The sequence below is a fragment of the Chiloscyllium punctatum genome, chromosome 7 (assembly GCF_047496795.1).
Source record: "Chiloscyllium punctatum isolate Juve2018m chromosome 7, sChiPun1.3, whole genome shotgun sequence".
NCBI classification, from domain to species: Eukaryota; Metazoa; Chordata; class Chondrichthyes; order Orectolobiformes; family Hemiscylliidae; genus Chiloscyllium; species Chiloscyllium punctatum.
Window position 1 is genome coordinate 131,434,362 of NC_092745.1, and position 18,424 is coordinate 131,452,785.

Consider the following 18,424-nt stretch of genomic DNA (forward strand, 5'->3'; position numbering starts at 1 on the left):
ACAACAGGTCGACAGCAGACAACATCTCCCTGGCCCTACACCCATCCCTGGAACATCAGGAAACCAAGGATACCTACATCAGGCTCCCACTTATTGTCTACAGCTCTGCCTTCAACATCATAATTCCAAACAAAATCATCTCTAAACTCCCAGTCCTAAGTGTCGACCCCCCCATTCTGTAGCTGGATCCTCAACTTCCTGACCCATAGACCTCAATCAGTAAGAATAAGCAACAACATCTCCTCCACCAAAATCCTCAACACCGATGCCCCACAAGGCTGGGTACTCAGCCCCCGCTGTACTCCTTTTACACCTATGACAGTTTGGCTAAATTCCACCCCCCAACTCGATTTACAAGTTTGCTGAAGATTCTGGATTAGTGGTGCTGGAAGAGCACAGCAGTTCAGGCAGCATCCAAGGAGCTTCAAAATCGACGTTTCGGGCAAAAGCCCTTCATCAGGAATAAAGCCTGGTTTCCAACATCTCCAAGTTTGCTGAAGATACCATTGTTGTAAGTTAGATCTCAACCGATGACGAGACATAATACAGGAAAGAGACTGAGTGCTTAGCAGCACGGTGTAAAGAGAGCAATCACCCCATCAGTATCAGGAAAATGAAGGAGCTGGTCATTGACTCCAGCAAGTGGAGTGAAGGGCACGCCCCCGTCTGTATCAGTGGGGCTGAGGGGGAGATGGCCGAGAGCATCACATTCTAGGGAGTGACAATCACCAACAATCTGTCCTGGTCCACCTTTGTTGATGTGGTGGACCAACACCTCTGCTTCTGCAGGATGCTAAGGAAATTTGGCCTGTCCACAAGGACTCTGACCAATTTTTATAGATGCACCATAGTTCGCATCCTATCTGGATGCGTCGCAGTGTGGTATGGCAGGTGTTCTTCCCAAGACTGCAAGAAACAGAGAGTCGTAAACACAGCCCAGTCCGTCACGCACACCAGCCTTCCATCCATTGACTCTGTCTATATCTCTCACTGCCTCAGGAAAGGCCTGAATCCAAGACTCCTCCCACCCCAGTTATAATCTCGTCCACCCCCTTCCATCAGGCAGAAGATATAAAAGTCTGAAAACAGGTATGAACAGATTCAAGAACAGTTTCTTCCCTGCTGTTAGCAAACTTATGAACAGACCTCTCAGATGTTAATTCTGATCTCTCTCTGCTCTTCCTCTGCGGCTGCAGCACTGTATTCTGCACTCTGTTCTGCTGCCCTGGTGCATTTTCTATGGTACAATCTGCCTGTGGAGCATGCAGAACAACACTTTTCACTGTATCTTGGTACATATGACAACAATCAATCAAACTCAGACTTAATCAGGCCACCAATAGGGAACCTTAGTTGTGTGGATAGATTGGAGAAACTGGGGCTGTTGTCTTGACAAGAGAAGGTGGAGAGGAAAGTTAAGGGCCATATTCAAAATAATTGGATAAAGATAGAGAGGTTGTGTTATTTTGTTATATAATTTATATAGAAATGAAAACTAATAGTGATGAGAACATATGTACAGGGTGCAACATTCTGTACTGCACTACAGTCAGGGATTAGGACAAATAATGTTGGCAATATAAGACAGAGAGTAATTAGGGTTTCAGATGTGCTGTCTCAGAGCATGGCAAAGAGATTTCAATTGTGGCTTTCGTAAGGGAACTGGAATACTATTTTTCTTATTTATTCTCTCATGAACTGTGAATGTGGCTGGTAAGTCTGTCACTTGGCCATCTCCAATGGCCTTGAACTAAGTGGCTTATTAGAGATCTTTTAAAGGAGAGTTAAGAGTCAGCTACATGGCTGTATATGTCTGGAGTTACATATAGGCCAGACTAGGTAGGGATAGATTTCCTTCCCTAAAGGACATCAGTGAACCAGATGGGTTTTCACATCAATTCAATACCAGCTTCAAGGTTACTATCATGGAGACTGGCTTTTCATTTTCAGATTATTAATTGAATTAATATTTGAACTGCTATGGTGCAATTTGAATGGGTATTGTGATCACTAGACCAGAGATGAGATCAGCCATAAAAATGGTGGAGCAGGCTCGAGGGGCTGAATAGCCTTTCCTGCTCTCAGCTCCTATTACTTCCCCACCTCCCCCCAACATCATTTACAGCACAGCAAGGAAAGTACAAGGGACTGGGAAAAGCTATGCCGCTCCTGTTCAAAGCGAGCCAGAGAGGTGGCTGGTCAAAGTGCCACCTTCTCTCTGCCAATGGAGTTCCTTGCTGACTCTTATGGAGATGTTATAATTGATGATTATTCTAAGCGTGATGCTAAGGCCTGGGAATCTCAGTCCACAAGCTGTCAACCATCATCCTTCCTGTCTGTGGTGGAGGGTGAATTACAAATAATCCCAGCTTTCTCCTTCAGTAACAAGTTTGTGAATTTAAAACCAACCTAAAATAATTCTTGACAAAGGTTCATTACATAACTACATGCAAGTTACAATATAGTGACAGGAAGAGAGAAATAAGAGACTGTCCACAAGTGGGATCGAAGGGTGGGGTTCAGTGCTGCACACCTCTGGACTCTGTGACTTGATAACTCCAACTGCCTCTGGCATTGCTCTGTTCAGTTAAACCACAGCTGCCGTGGGGACGAGACTGTCACACACCGCCTTCTGGAATATGCCTATGCAAAGGAATTCTGGAGAGGAATACAGTGGTGTTTGTCGAGGTTCGTCCCGAGCAGCGCCGTGACGCGGGACTCTGTGCTCTACGGTCTGTTCCCCGGGACGCACACCGAGACGAACATCAACTGCGCCTGGAGGATCATCAACTCGGTGAAGGACGCTCTCTGGGCGGTCCGAAACCTGTTGATCTTCCAGCTGAAGGAATTTACCCCGACTGAGTGTTGCAGACTGGCACATTCCAAGGTCCAGGACTACGTGTTGAGGGATATGCTGAAGCTTGGGGCAGTTGCCGCCAAGGCGCGGTGGGGAAAGACCACCGTGTAACATCTGCCTGCCTAAAGAAGAACAGGGGGCCCACGCAGTCATTTGGGCTCTGCTGACGCCTCAGCTCAAAATGTAATCGTACAGACCTGTAAATAGGAATGATTACTCTGTTTCGGTATGCAAACAAATGGAATGTTTACATATATATGGCATGTCCAGTTGTATAGATCATCAAAGTATTTTATGAATAAAGTATATTTTTGAAATAAAAAATAATTGTAACTAAAATGTGCCAAGTCTTGGAGGAGTATGTCACCAAAGTGAGGCAGAAACTGGACAGGTGGGAGCAACAGTCGCTCTCCATCGTGGGTAAGAACCTGGTCATCAGGACTGAGGTACTCTCAGTGATGTTTTATGTGGCGCAGGTCTGGCCTATTCCCCGAACCTGTGCCGCTGCAGTCACCCGGGCCATCTTCCACTTCATGTGGAGATCAAAGATGGACCGGGTCCGAAGGGAAACAATGTGCAAAGAACTAGAAAAAGGGGGAGAAAACACACATGCTACCCTCACCCTGATGGCCACCTCCATGTGTGGCTGCATCAAGCTGTGCGTGGATCCCTGGGACGTAAACACTAAGTGTCATTCTGTACTGTGGTTCGACCTGTCCCTGGTTTTGCGAAGGATGGGCCTGGCCTCGCTGCTGCAGAACGCTCCAAGTCATTGGACCATTCCATACCAGCTGTCCTTCGTGAAGAAATTTGTGAAGAAAAACACCTTTGGCACAAGTCCATCAGGAAGTGGTCAGCACATAGTGTCTTGGAGACTCTGCGGGAAAAGGAGAGGGCGGATCCTGTCGAGTGGTTCCCTGGACAGACTGTCAAAGTCATTTGGTAGAATGCCTCATGCCAGAACTTTCCAACAAGCCCGAGGACATGGCTTGGCTGGTGGTGAGATCCTTTATGCACACCCGGACTCTCTGCCCCATCGCACACTGCCCTCGAAGCGGCTGTGGGGGGGGATGAGACTGTCACACACCTCCTTCTGGAATGTGCCTATGCAGAGGAAGTCTGGAGAGGAATGCAGCGGGGCTTGTCGAGGTTCGTCCTGAGCAGTGCCGTGACGCGGGACTCCATGCTCTATGGTTTGTTCCCCGGGACGCACACCGAGACAAATATGAACTGTGCCTGGAGGATCATCAACTCGGTGAAGGACGCTCTCTGGTCTGCCTGAAACCTGCTGATCTTCCAGCTGAAGGAGTTGACCCTGACTGAGTGTTGCAGACTGGCAGCTGCTGGCAAGGCGGATGGGGAAAGACCACTGTGTAAGGCCCGTCTGCCAAAGAATAACAGGGGTCCATTCAGTAATTGGGACTCAGTGTCACCTCAGCTGAAGGTCAGCAGGTTGACTGTAAATATGGAGAATGGTAAACATCAAAGGGTTAATTTGTTTGCTGTAAGTAAAGAGAGGGTAGATCTGAATGGATTCATTAACTGTACATGTACATAAACATTTTTTTCAATGAATAAAGTATATTTTTGCAATTTAAAAAATTGTATATTAAAAAGCGTGCACTTGTCTGTATCTTTCTCCGCTTAAAGAATCTATCCACATGCCTCAAGATCATTAAATCCAAACCTCTGGATGTTATAGGCTTATTCCACAAGAAGTAAAGGGAAAGTTGCTCTCTCATAAGACAGAGAGAGGACTGGGGGTGAGTTTAACCTGAGGGTCACCATCCCTCAGGTGAGGGGAGAGATCTCCATGGTAATCTAAGCTGGTGCAGGGATTGAACCCAAACTGTAAGCATCACAAACTGGGCATCCAGCCAACTGAGCTAACCAATCTCCATTCCAGAGTGCTGTTACCATTCAGTCTCATACTGGGTTCAGGTGACTGAAGCAGTGTCAGAGGAATTGTTTTGCATATTTCTCTCTGGCCATGCTCTGTCCTGAAGCTTTCTATCTGCCTCTTCCAGAGATTCCAGGTCTGACTGGTGGGGGAGAGAGGGCCTAGAGGGAGGGAGTATTGGGCTGTAGCAAGAGATTGGGGCGGGAGGGGGGGGCGCAGTTATCAATAAACTATTTACCTTAAAAATATTCTAGAGCATTCCTTAATTGATTTGTTTGGGATCCCTGGTTTTAATCGCTCCCCCACCAGTTGCCTTACCTTCAGGTGCTCAGGTCTTTAACAGGGTAGTGATAATGTGATTGGAATGGTGATCCAGGATGTGGGTTCAATTCCCATCAAGGCAGGGAGAGGAACTTAAATTCAGTTCATAAAGATTGAGAATTGAAAGCTGGTCTCAGTGATGGTGCCCATGCATCTGTCATTGGTAGATGGTAATACCCATCTGGTTCACTGATGTCCTTAAGAAGGGAAATCGGCTGTCCTTACCTGATCTGATTTATATGTGATTCCAAACCCAGAACAATGACGTTGACTCTGAAGCACCCTGTGAAATGGCTGAGCAAGCCATTAAGTTCAGGGGCAGTTGCGAATGGGAGTTCAATGCTGGCTCAGTCATGGTCACTCACCTCCCATGAAAGCATAAAAAAATCTGGAATACCCTCCCTAAAGCTCTCTCCCTCTCTACTACTCTGTGACAATCCTTAAAACCCGTCTCCTTGACCAAGCCTTTGGTGACAAGATCTAATATCTCGTTTTGTGGCTTGTCTAAAATGCTGTCACATAATACTCCTGCAACAGGATGTTAAAGATGATGAATACCTTGCAATAATTGCAACAAACACTACATTGGACAAACAGGCAGAAAACTAGCCACCAGGATACATGAACATCAACTAGCCCCAAAAGACATGACCCTCTCTCACTAGTATCTTCACATACAGATGAGAAAGGACACTACTTTGACTGGGATAACGCATCCATCCTAGGACAAGTCAAACAGAGACACACACGAGAATTCCTAGAAGCATGGAATTCCAACTCTATCAACAAACACATTGACTTAGATCCCATTTACCACTCCCTGAGAAAAAGCACAGGAAATGACATCGCCACAGGAAATGACATCATCAACCCAAGGAGCCCCCAAACACATAAATAGAAAGCTGGTCATGCCACCAGTGCTTCATCCAGAGGGTCACTGATGATGTTACCCAGTATGGTGACGAAACATCTGAAAACGAACCTTCCAGCTCAGTGAGCAAAACTACATCCAGATGATGAATAAATTTAATTATTGTTTTAATTTCATCTCAGCTGGTGGCAGACCGAGATTGACATGGTCTGTGGTGGAGTGTGTGACTCAGGGTAAAATGAGAACATTTCCGAAGGAGGTGGTGTTGAGGGAGGGTAAAAGGACACAACTGAGGCAATACTGGCACTTTGAACACAAGCAATAGACACAGTGATGGAGGACATGAACAGAATACAATTATCAGAACGTCATAATGTCTATGTTGCATCTAAAATACCACACTCCCAGTAATCAGTATTGTTATAAATGTGGAATTAAACTGATTGGAATAATTTGAAAACTAGCATTCTGGTCCACAGAGACACTCTTCTATAGCTCAATAGAAAAGCAAGTCTGAGGAAACATGCATTCATTATATTCCTTTGTAGTTACAGTGACAAAACATAAAGCCAATCATTTCTGCCTCCCTTTTTAAGATCTTAAGCAGCTGAAGAATAGGAGGGAAAGCAGAAAGGCCGGCTGAGGAAATCCAAAAAGAATCTACTAGGAACCAGATATCCTGACACAGACACACACACACACACACGCAAACAATGGCAAAAGAGTCAGCCTGACTTAAACAGAACCATTGCCCCAAGTAAGGTCGAAGGCAGAATGGAGCTGGGTCATTTAGAATTATTCATTACTGCGAGGTCTATGCAATGTCAAAGCAGGTTGTGGAATGCAAACGAAGGAGACAGTTGAAGGCATGCAAGTCACCAAGTGTTGTATTCCAAAACCTGCGCTGCGAGATATTAACTTTCATTCACTGGAAAAGAACCAAAATAAAGGAAAACTAATCCCCACTTACAAAACAATCAACTGTAGTAAGTAAATAAAAATTGTAATCATTCTCTTATAAGATTAAATTCACCCTTTCAACATATATATACACACACAGATGCATAAATATATATTGTACATACATATATATACACAGACATTCATACATAAATATATATACACACACACACACACATATATATATATATATATATTTATCCTCGTCAGAATGTCTGAGCAGTTTACTCAAAGAAAAGGAAGTTATACATAGTTTTAATCAAAAGGCGGCAGTAACAGTCTCGCAGAAGTGTGGTTATAGAGTCATACAGTCATAGAGATGTACAGCATGGAAACAGACCCTTCGGTCCAACCTGTCCATGCCGACCAAATCTCCCAACCCAACCTAGTCCCACCTACCAGCACCTGGCCCATATCCCTCCAAACCCTTCCTATATATATACCCATCCAGATGCCTTTTAAATGTTGCAATTGTACCAGCCTCCACCACATCCTCTGGCAGCTTATTCCATATACACATCACCCTCTGCGTGAAAAAGTTGCCCCTTAAGTCTCTTTTATATCATTCCCCCTCGCCCTAAACCTATACCATCTAGTTCTGCACTTCCCCATCCTATCCATGCCCCTAATGATTTGAAAAACCTCTATAAGGTCACCCCTCAGCCTCTGACGCTCCAGGGAAAACAGCCCCAGCCTGTTCAACCTCTCCCTATAGCTCAAATCCTCCAACATCCTTGTAAATCTTTTTTGAACCCTTTCAAATTTCACAACATCTTTCCAATAGGAAGGAGACCAGAATTGCACGCAATATTCCAACATTAGCCTAACCAATGTCCTGTACAGCCACAACATGACCTCCCAGCTCCTGTATTCAATGCTCTGACCAATAAAGAGCAGGCAGGAAAGAAATGGTCGTGTGAGGGAGCCTTGGTTGACGAGGGAGGTTGAATGTCTAGTAAAGAGGAAGAAGGAGGCTTACATAAGGTTGAGGAAACAAGGTTCAGACAGAGCAGTGGAGGGATACAGGATAGCCAGAAGGGACCTGAAGAAAGGGATTAGGAGAGCTAAGAGAGGGCATGAAAAATCCCTGGCGGATAGGATCAAGGATAACCCCAAGGCATTCTATGCGTATGTGAGAAACCTGAGAATGACGAGAACGAGGGTAGGTCCGATCAAGGACAGTGGTGGGAGACTGTGTATTGAGTCGGAAGAGATAGGAGAGGTCTTGAACAAGTACTTCTCTTCAGTATTTACGAACGAGAGGGACTGTATTGTTGAAGAGGAGAGTGTGAAACGGACTGATAAGCTAGAAGAGATATCTGTTAGGAAGGAAGATGTGTTGGACATTTTGAACAACTTGAGGATAGACAAGTCCCCCGGGCCTGACGGGATATATCCTAGGATTATGTGGGAAGCAAGAGAGGAAATTGCAGTACCGTTGGCAATGATCTTCTCGTCTTCACTGGCAACGGGGGTGGTACCAGGGGACTGGAGAGTAGCGAATGTTGTGCCCCTGTTCAAAAAAGGGAATAGGGATAACCCCGGGAATTACAGGCCAGTTAGTCTTACTTCTGTGGTAGGCAAAGTAATGGAAAGGGTACTGAGGGATAGGATTTACGAGTATCTGGAACGGCACTGCTTGATTAGGGACAGCCAGCACGGATTTGTGAAGGGTAGGTCTTGCCTTACAAGTCTTATTGAATTCTTCGAGGAGGTGACCAAGCATGTGGATGAGGGTAGAGCAGTGGATGTAGTGTACATGGATTTTAGTAAGGCATTTGATAAGGTTCCCCATGGTAGGCTTATGCGGAAAGTCAGGAGGCATGGGATAGAGGGAAATTTGGCCAATTGGATAGAAAACTGGCTAACCGGTCGAAGTCAGAGAGTGGTGGTAGATGGTAAATATTCAGCATGGAGTCCAGTTACAAGTGGAGTTCCGCAGGGATCAGTTCTGGGCCCTCTGCTGTTTGTAATTTTTATTAATGACTTAGATGAGGGAGTCGAAGGGTGGGTCAGTAAATTTGCAGATGATACAAAGATAGGTGGAGTTGTGGACAGTGAGGAGGGCTGTTGTCGGCTGCAGAGGGACTTAGATATGATGCAGAGCTGGGCTGAGGAGTGGCAGATGGAGTTCAACCCTGCCAAGTGTGAAGTTGTCCATTTTGGAAGAACAAATAAGAATGCGGAATACAGGGTTAATGGTAGGGTTCTTGGTCAGGTGGAGGAACAGAGGGATCTTGGGGTCTATGTACATAGATCTTTGAAGGTTGCCACTCAGGTGGATAGAGTTTGTAAGAAGGCCTATGGAGTATTATCGTTCATTAGCAGAGGGATTGAATTCAAGAGTCGTGAGGTGATGTTGCAGCTGTACAGGACTTTGGTTAGGCCACATTTGGAGTACTGTGTGCAGTTCTGGTCGCCTCACTTTAGGAAAGATGTGGAAGCTTTGGAGAGGGTGCAGAGAAGATTTACCAGGATGTTGCCTGGAATGGAGAGTAGGTCATACGAGGATAGGTTGAGAGTTCTCGGCCTTTTCTCGTTGGAACGGCGAAGGATGAGGGGTGACTTGATAGAGGTTTATAAGATGATCAGAGGAATAGATAGAGTAGACAGTCAGAAACTTTTTCCCCGGGTACAACAGAGTGTTACAAGGGGACATAAATTTAAGGTGAAGGGTGGAAGGTATAGGGGAGATGTCAGGGGTGGGTTCTTCACCCAGAGAGTGGTGGGGGCATGGAATGCGCTGCCCGTGGGAGTGGTAGAGTCAGATTCATTGGCGACCTTTAAGCGGCATTTGGATAGGTACATGGATGGGTGCTTAATCTAGGATAGAAGTTCGGCACAACATCGTGGGCCGAAGGGCCTGTTCTGTGCTGTATTGTTCTATGTTCTATGTTCTATAAAGGAAAGCATTGCAAATGCCTTCTTCACTATCCTATCTACCTGCAACTCCACTTTCAAGGAGCTATGAATCTGTACTTCAACTCCCTAGAACCTTACCACTTAAGTGCATTAGTCTTAGTCCTGCTAAGATTTGCTTTCCCAAAATGCAGCACTTCACATTTATCTGAATTAAACTCCATCTGCCACTTCTCAGCCCATTGACCCATCTGATCAAGATCCTGTTGTAATCTGAGGTAACCTTCTTCGCTGTCCACTACACCTCCAATTTTGGTGTCATCTGCAAACTTACTAACTGTACCTCTTAAGCTTGCATCCAAATCATTTATGTAAATGTCAAAAAGTAGAGGGCCCAGCACCGATCCTTGTGGCACTTCACTGGTCACAGGCCTCCAGTCTGAAAAACAACCCTCCACCACCACCCTCTGTCTTCTACCTTTGAGCCAGTTCTGTATCCAAATGGCTAGTTCTCCCTGTGTTCCGTGAGATCTAACCTTGCTAATCAGTCTCCCATTGGGAACCTTGTCAAATGCCTTGCTGAAGTCCACACAGATCACATCTACTGCTCTGCCTTCATCAATCCTCTTTGTTCCTTCTTCAAAAACCTCAATCAAGTTTGTGAGATATGATTTCCCATGCACAAAGCCATATTGACTATCCCTAATCAGTCCTTGCCTTTCCAAATACATGTACCTCCTGTCCCTCAGGATTCCATCCAACAATTTGCCCACCACTAACGAGAAAGTAAGGACTGCAGATGCTGGAGACCCGAGTTGAAAAATGTGGTGCTGGAAAAACACAGCAGACCAGGCAGCATCCGAGGCTCAGGAGAATCGATTATTCGGGCATAAGCCCTTCTTCAAGAAAGAGGACCACCACTACAGCCCACTACCAACGTCAGGCTCACTGGTCTATAGTTCCCTGGTTTGTCCTTACCACCCTTCTTAAACAGTGGCACCATGTTAGCCAACCTCCAGTCTTCTGGCATCTCACCTGTGACTATTGATGATACAAATATCTCAGCAAGAGGTCCAGCAATCACTTCCTTACCTTCCCACAGAGTTCTAGGGTACACCTGATCAGGTCCTGAGGATTTATCCACTTTTATGCATTTCAAGACATCCAGCACTTGCTCCTCTGTAATATTGAAATTTTCCAAGATGTCATCATCTATTTCCCTACATTCTATATCTTCCATGTCCTTTTCCCCAGTAAATACTAATACAGGGGCAGCATGGTGTCTCAGTGGTTAGCACTGCTGCCTCACAGCAGCATGGTCCCAAGTTCGATTCCAGCCTCAGGTGACTGGCTATGTGGAGTTTGCACATTCTCCCCATGTTTGTGTGGGTTTCCTCTGGGTCCTCTGGCTTCCTCCCACAGTCCAAAGATTGCAGGTTAGGTGAATTGGCAACAGTAAATTGCCCATAGTGTTAGGCGCATTAGTCGGGTAAATGTAGGGGAATGGGTCTGGGTGGGTTGCTCTTCAGAGAGTTGGTGTGGACTTGTTGGGCCGAAGGGCCTGTTTCCACACTGTAGGGAATCTAATCTGAAATACTCATTTAGTGTCTCTCCCAATTTTTGCGGCTCCACACAAAGGCCGCCTTGCTGATCTTTGAGGGGCCCTATTCTCTCCCTAGTTACCCTTTTGTCCTTAATGTATTTGTAAAAACCCTTTGGATTTCCCAAAGCTATCTCATGTCCCCTTTTTGACCTCCTGATTTCCCTCTTAAATATACTCCTACTGCCTTTATACTCTTCTAAGGATTCACCTTGAAGAAGTTTTCCTCCTCTCTCTACAAAGATTTTACTGCTCCTCGGATGCTGCCTGAACTGCTGTGCTCTTCCAGCACCACTAATCCAGAATAAGGATTCACTCGATCTATCCTGTCTATACCTGACATATGCTTCCTTCTTTTTCTTAACCAAAACCTAAAATTCTTTAGTCATCCAGCATTCCCTATACCTACCAGTCTTTCCTTTCACCCTGATAGGAATATACTTTCTCTGGACTCAAGTTATCTCATTTCAGAAGGCTTCCCATTTTGCAGCCAACCCTTTACCTGTGAACATCTGCACCCAATCAGCTTTTAAAAGTTCTTGCCTAATACCGTCAAAATTGGCCTTCCTCCAATTTAGAACTTCAACTTTTAGATCTGGTTTGCTAGGTGTAATTGTACTTACATTTAACTGTTCATTTTCATCAGATGCAAACCTACAATATACCAACTTCCAGGCGGAAAGTGTTCAAAGAGAATACATTGACAAGCAAGAGCTTTGCAATATTGTTTGGGAAGATTACAGCTGAAGGTCTCATAGTAAGAACATGCAACAAACAACTTTTTATTCTTTCACAGGATGTGGGCACCACCAGCTGGGCCAGTATCTATTCAGAGAATCAACCCCATTGCAGTGAATCTGGAGTCACAGATAGGTCAGACCAGGTAAGAACAGTAGTTTCCTACCCTAAAGGATACTAATGAACCAGATGGCATTTCCGCTCCCCCCCAACAATGGTTTCATAGTCATCGTGAAACTCTTCGATTTTCATTGAATATCAAATTCTACTACCTGCTGTGGCAGGATTCAAGCCCATGGCCCCAGAACATTACCTGAATCTCCACCTTCCTTTCTGGTGATAATACCACTAGGTCATTACCTATCCTCAAAGAGAACTGCAAGTTGAAATAGAGTACTAGTCAGATCAAGGTTCACCTTCTCCCATGTAAACCAATCTCTGTTCACCAGTTTAACATAACACATCACTGTTGTAAATGTGAGGGAGGGATTTGATCCAATATTGTTAAGTATTCCAAAGATGCATCACTAACAATAATTTCCACCCTTGTCAGCAGAATTAATTAATTTTCAGGACTAAAAACATTTCAAATGCTTTAAAAATTTGAACCTGTATTATTTCTCCCCTAGATCACTAAAACAATGAAGGATTTCTCCTTATTAAAAGCTAGGTTTTGAAATGAAAAATACATGAACTTTTTATTTAAGATTGTCTTAACAGAAACCTGTTGGTTGTCACATGAAATAAACAAGAAATTCAGTCAAAGATAAAAAGATTTTACCAAAAAAAATGTATACAAAAATCTTCTTTGATATTTTGGCAAAAGTTGAAATATTTAAACACGATTAAATAATATTGCAATAATTTCACTGTTAAAAGGGTGTTTGGCAAGAAACATCTGAAATGACTGTTGCAGTTTGATTACAAAAGTGACTAAGGGCAGTGTATAACGCATGGATGTGATGAGAAAGTCACTTGGAAACATAACCAAATTCAAACTAATAGCCCTTCTGGTAAAATAGTAGCACAATTATAATGTTGCTTTGAATGTATACTTCTTCAAACTTATGAATATGAGTGGTGCAAGTTAAAATGGACCAAACGCATTCAATGTAGCATTGGCAATGACTTTTATTTCATTCACATGAAGCAGATGAAGAACACAACAAGCAATCAAATTTGACAATCGTGAGACATGGTAATGCTTTGTGGCAAACTGAAGACAAAGCAGCCTTTGGCACAAACACTGGCAAACGAGTCAACCTGACTTAAACAGAACCATTGCCCCAAGTAAGGTCGAAGACAGAATGGAGCTGGGTCATTTAGAATTATTCATTACTGCGAGGTCTATGCAATGTCAAAGCAGGTTGTGGAATGCAAACGAAGGAGACAGTTGAAGGCATGCAAGTCACCAAGTGTTGTATTCCAAAACCTGCGCTGCGAGATATTAACTAGCAACTTTTTTCATTCGTTGGAAAAGAACCAAAACAAAGGAAAACTAATTCCCACTTACAAAACAATCAACTGTAGTAAGTAAATAAAAATTGTAATCATTCTCTTATAAGATTAAATTCACCCTTTTAACATCTGAATATATATATATATCCTCGTCAAAATTTCTGAGCAGTTAATTCAAAGAAAAGGAAGTTATACAGAGTTTTAATCACAAGGTGGCAGTAACAGTCTACTTGATCCCAGCCTTCCAAAACACAGCATTCAGAGCACAGTGGAAGAGAAGGGTTTAGAAGAACTCAAGTAAAGATTGTAGTTTCAGAATAGATTCAGTAACATAGTAATCACATTATTGCCAATTAAAAGAAATTTCTTTTTTTGTTTAAAAAAGAGGAGCTTCATATTTCAAGCGCCTTTGTTCAGAAGTATGGAACAGCAAGTAAGGCTTCCATCAACTTTGGCCAGTTCAGTGTTGGAGACTGGAATCAATGTATAGTTGACCAGGCTTTTAAAAATCTGGGAGGAAGAAAGAGATAAACACATTTAAAATCTTCTCGAACTCACATGCAGACATATGTGTCGCTGAGACCTTTTGTCTTGTTTCAAACAGGATGAGCCACAAGAATGCCAAATTTCAAGTAATGTGGGGAGCTAACAGTCTAGTGGTATTATTGTTGGACTGCTAATCCAGAGACCCAGGGAATTGTCTGGGGAAACGGGTTTGATTCCCATTATGGCAGATGGTGGAATTTGAATTCAATAAAAAAAATTCTGGAATCAAAAGTCAAATTGTCGATTGTTGGAAAAACCCATCTGGTTCACTGCCTTCCTTACCTGGTCTGACTTACAGGTGACTCCAGACCACAGCAATGTGGTTGACTCACAACTGCCTTCAGGGCAATTAGGGATGGGCAATAATTGTTGGACTAGCCAGTGATGCCCATGTCCTGTGAGTGAATAAAGAAAATCACAACAGGAGCAAAGGATGGGGATTGGTGACAATTTGACTCTTGATTAATTGAAGCATTTTCATGGAGAAAGCAACTCCATTCCCCTCAACCCTCCAAGTTATTGCTGTGATTGTTTGAAATTTGACATTCCTGCATTTGTCCTGATGAGCGCAAAATAAAAACAGCTTGAAAGACATTTTCAAAAATGAATCACAATCTAATGACGACCGAGTTGAGAACTTTAAAGGCTGAAAATGAAATGAATTTCCTGGTTCTAAATGATTCTGAGAAATATTTCTGACGCACTGAGTCAGACGGTTTGGAATTCCCATTTTTAAAGTAAATTATGCTTCACCCTGAATTAAAAATCATTTCAAACACACTGTTTGCAGATTTAACAAAGTTATCATTTCTTGTGGGTACCAACCAGTTAGAAAAGAGTGGACAATTTATATTTCTCAATTGGAAAACTTTGCAGAACATGTTACAGCGACTTGAAGTATTTTTGAACTGTAGTCACTGATGCAATAGGTAATATAGAAGCCAATTGTGCACAGCAAGATCCCATAAACAGCAAAGAGACAATGTATAAGATAATCAGGGGCATGGGCAGGGTGAAGAGAGAGCAGCTGTTCCCCTTAGATAAAGAGTCAATCACAGGAAGTGGGGCAAGGAGGGGTTTTAAACTAAATGACAGGAGGCTTGAAACAGGTTTGAGGTGAATTGCTTTCACGCAGAGGGTGGCGGGGGTGTAACATGCACTGTCTCGGAGGGTGGTTGTATCAGAGAACCTCACAATCTACAAAAAGTACTTGATGACCACGTGAAGTCTCATAACATAGAGGGCTATAGGCCTCGTGTAGCAGAGTGGGGTAAGTGTACAGAGTATTTTTGGCAGCACAGAATTGATGGGCCAAAAGGCCTCCCCTGACCTGTATGAGTCAATGATTCCATAATGACCCCCAACGGCTTGTATCAGGTGATGCTGATTGAGGGATAAATATTGAAAAGGCCACAAGAACAACACAGCTTTTCTTCTTCAGTCGGTTTAAGGTGAGAGGGAGAACACTTCAAGGAGGTTTGTGAGGGAAGTCTTTTACACAGAGGGTGGTGGGTGACTGGAACATGTTGACAGGGGAGGTGGGAGAAGCAGATATGCCAGCAACCTTTAGGAGGAATTTAGACAGACACAAAAACAGACAGGGAATAGAGGGGTATGGAGTGTGTGCAGGCAGATGGGATTAGCTTAGAATGGCATCATGGTCAGCACAGACTTGGTGGGCAGAAGGGACTGTTCCTGTGCTGTACTTGTCTGTGTTCTATGTACTATAGTGCTTGCTGGTTTGGAGGGCTAATAGGACCTTGATTTAATATTGCATCCCAAAGACATTGCAGCACGCTCTCTGTGCTATTCTGGAGGTGTCATCCCAGATAACCGTACTCGAGGCGATAATAGGAGTCTGATCACTAGCCTGTCGGTCAAAGGGAGGAATCCTCCTAACAGAGCCAAGGCTAACAGAGAGCTTCAAAAAGACCAAAAGCTGTAATGGCTTGAACCCCCTGAGTTTCTGCAACATCGTCTCCAGACTTGTTCTGAGTGATGCTGCAGGAGACCTGCTCGTTCAACGAAAGCAGCCAACAATAAATTTCAAGAAATATATCTTTATTCCAAGTGACAAGTGATTGTTTTGAAGATATATCAAGCAATTCAATAGAAATAAAAGCACTCAGGTGGATCAAAATGTGATTCTATGGCACACAAGGAGAGTTGTTAGGGCTAGAGTATTAGTGTGCATAGAGGACTGGTTGACTAACACGAAGCAAAGAGTGGGGATAATTGAATTGAATTGAATTTATTGTCATGTGTACCGTGGCACAGTGAAAAGCTTTGTTTTGTGAGTAATACAGACAGATCACAGAGTTAAGTAGCATCGATAAGTAAAAAAAAGGAAAACAGCAGCAAAAACAAAAACACAGGGACAGGCGAATGTTAAGAGTTTGTGAGTCCATTCAGTACTCAGTAGATAAGGAGCTGTTTTGAAACCGGCTGGTGCATGTGTTCAGGCTTCTGTACCTTCTCCCCGATGGTAGAGGTTGTAGAAGAACATTGCCAGGGTGGGAAGGATCTTTGAGAATGCTGGCGGCCTTTCCTTGACAGTGGGCCTGGTAGATAGATTCTGTAGATGGGAGGTTGGCCTTTGTGATTGTATGGGCCGTGTTCACCACTCTCTGTAACCGTCTCCGATCTTGAATGGTACAGTTGCCATACCAGGTAGTGAGACACAAGAAACAATTTGATTTCAGATAGTCAACATGGTTTCATCAAGGGCAGGTCGTGTCTCACAAACCTCACTGAGATTTTTGAGAAGGTGACCAGGCATGTAGATGAGGGTAGGGCAGTTGACATGGTATACGTGGACTTCAGTAAAGCCTTTGATAAGATTCCACATGGTAGGTTATTGGAGAAAGTGCAGAGGCATGAGATTGAGGGTGATTTAGCAGTTTGGATTAGAAACTGGCTTTCTGAAAGAAGGCAGCGAGTGGTGGTTGATGGAAAATACTCAGCCTGGAGTCTGGTTACTAGTGGTGTGCCACAAGGATCTGTTTTGGGACCACTGCTGTTTGTCATTTTTATAAATGACTTAGATGCAGGCATAGGTGGATGGATTAGTAAATTTGCAGATGACACTAAAGTCGGTGGAGTAGTGGACAGTTTGGAAGAATGTTACAGGTTGCAGGGGGACCTAGATAAACTGCAGAATTGGGCTGAGAGTTCAAATGGAGTTCAATGCATCTAAATGTGAGGTGGTGCACTTTGGGAAGAATAATGGGAAGGCAGAGTACTGGGTCGATGGAGAGATTCTTTGTGGTGTGGATGTGCAGAGGGATCTTGGAGTCCATGTACATAAATCCCTGAAAATTGCTACCCAGGTTGATTGTGCTGTTAAGAAGGTATATGGTGTGTTAGGTTTCATTGGTAGAGGGATTGAGTTCTGGAGCCGCAATGTCATGCTGCAACTGCACAAAACGCTAGTGCGGCCACACTCAGAATATTGTGTACAGTTCTGGTCCCCATATTTTGGGAAGGATGTGGGAGCATTGGAAAAGGTGCAGAGGAGATTTACCAGGATGTTGCCTGGTCTGGAGGGAAGATCTTATGAGGAAAGGCTGAGAGAATTGGATCTGTTCTCATTGGAAAGAAGAAGGCTAAGAGGGGATTTGATAGAGACATACAAGATGATCAGAGGATTAGATAGGGTAGACAGTGAGAGTCTTTTTCCTAGGATGATGACGTCAGCGTGTACAAGAGGGCATAACTACAAATTGAGGGGTGATAGATTTAAGACAGATGTCAGAGGCAGGTTCTTTACTCAGAGAGTGGTAAGGGCGTGGAATGCCCTTCCTGCTAATGTAGTTAACTCAGCCACATTAGGGAGATTTAAACAATCCTTAGATAAACACATGGACGATGATGGGATAGTGTAGGGGGATGAGCTGAGAATTGTTCACAGGTCGGTACAACGTCAAGGGCCAAAGGGCCTGTTCTGCGCTGTATTGTTCTATGTTCTATCCAGACATAATGTTCTCAATGGCGCACCTATAAATGTTGGCAAGGGTATTCACCGTCATGCCAAATTTCCTCAGCTGCCTGAGGAAGAAGCGATGTTGTTGGGCCTTTGTAACCAGTGCGTCCACATGAAGAAACCAAGAAAGCTTGTTGTGGTTGACCACTCCCAGGAGCTTGACACTCTCCACTCGTTCCACCTCTGTGCTGTTAATGTGTGTGTGTGGGGGTGGTCATGCTCTGAGTGCACGGCCTGGTACTCCGTCTGGTCCCATCGCTTTCCTTGGATTCACTTGAAGGAAAACTGATCTGCCCTCTGATGCAGTGACTGTTGGGATAGGTTCGTGAGGA

General features: G+C 44.0%; 1 protein-coding gene across 1 annotated transcript in view; it reads right to left on the reverse strand.

Moving 5' to 3' along the window:
* Positions 1-13,219: 13,219 nt before the first annotated feature.
* The window catches only part of ddah1 (dimethylarginine dimethylaminohydrolase 1), a 113,235-nt gene continuing 108,030 nt past the window's right edge, over positions 13,220-18,424 (reverse strand). Inside the window, exon 6 of the mRNA XM_072574852.1 lies at positions 13,220-14,074. Within this exon, the coding sequence (XP_072430953.1) occupies positions 13,964-14,074 (111 nt within the window). The 3' untranslated portion in view covers positions 13,220-13,963. The remainder of the gene's footprint in view (positions 14,075-18,424) is intronic.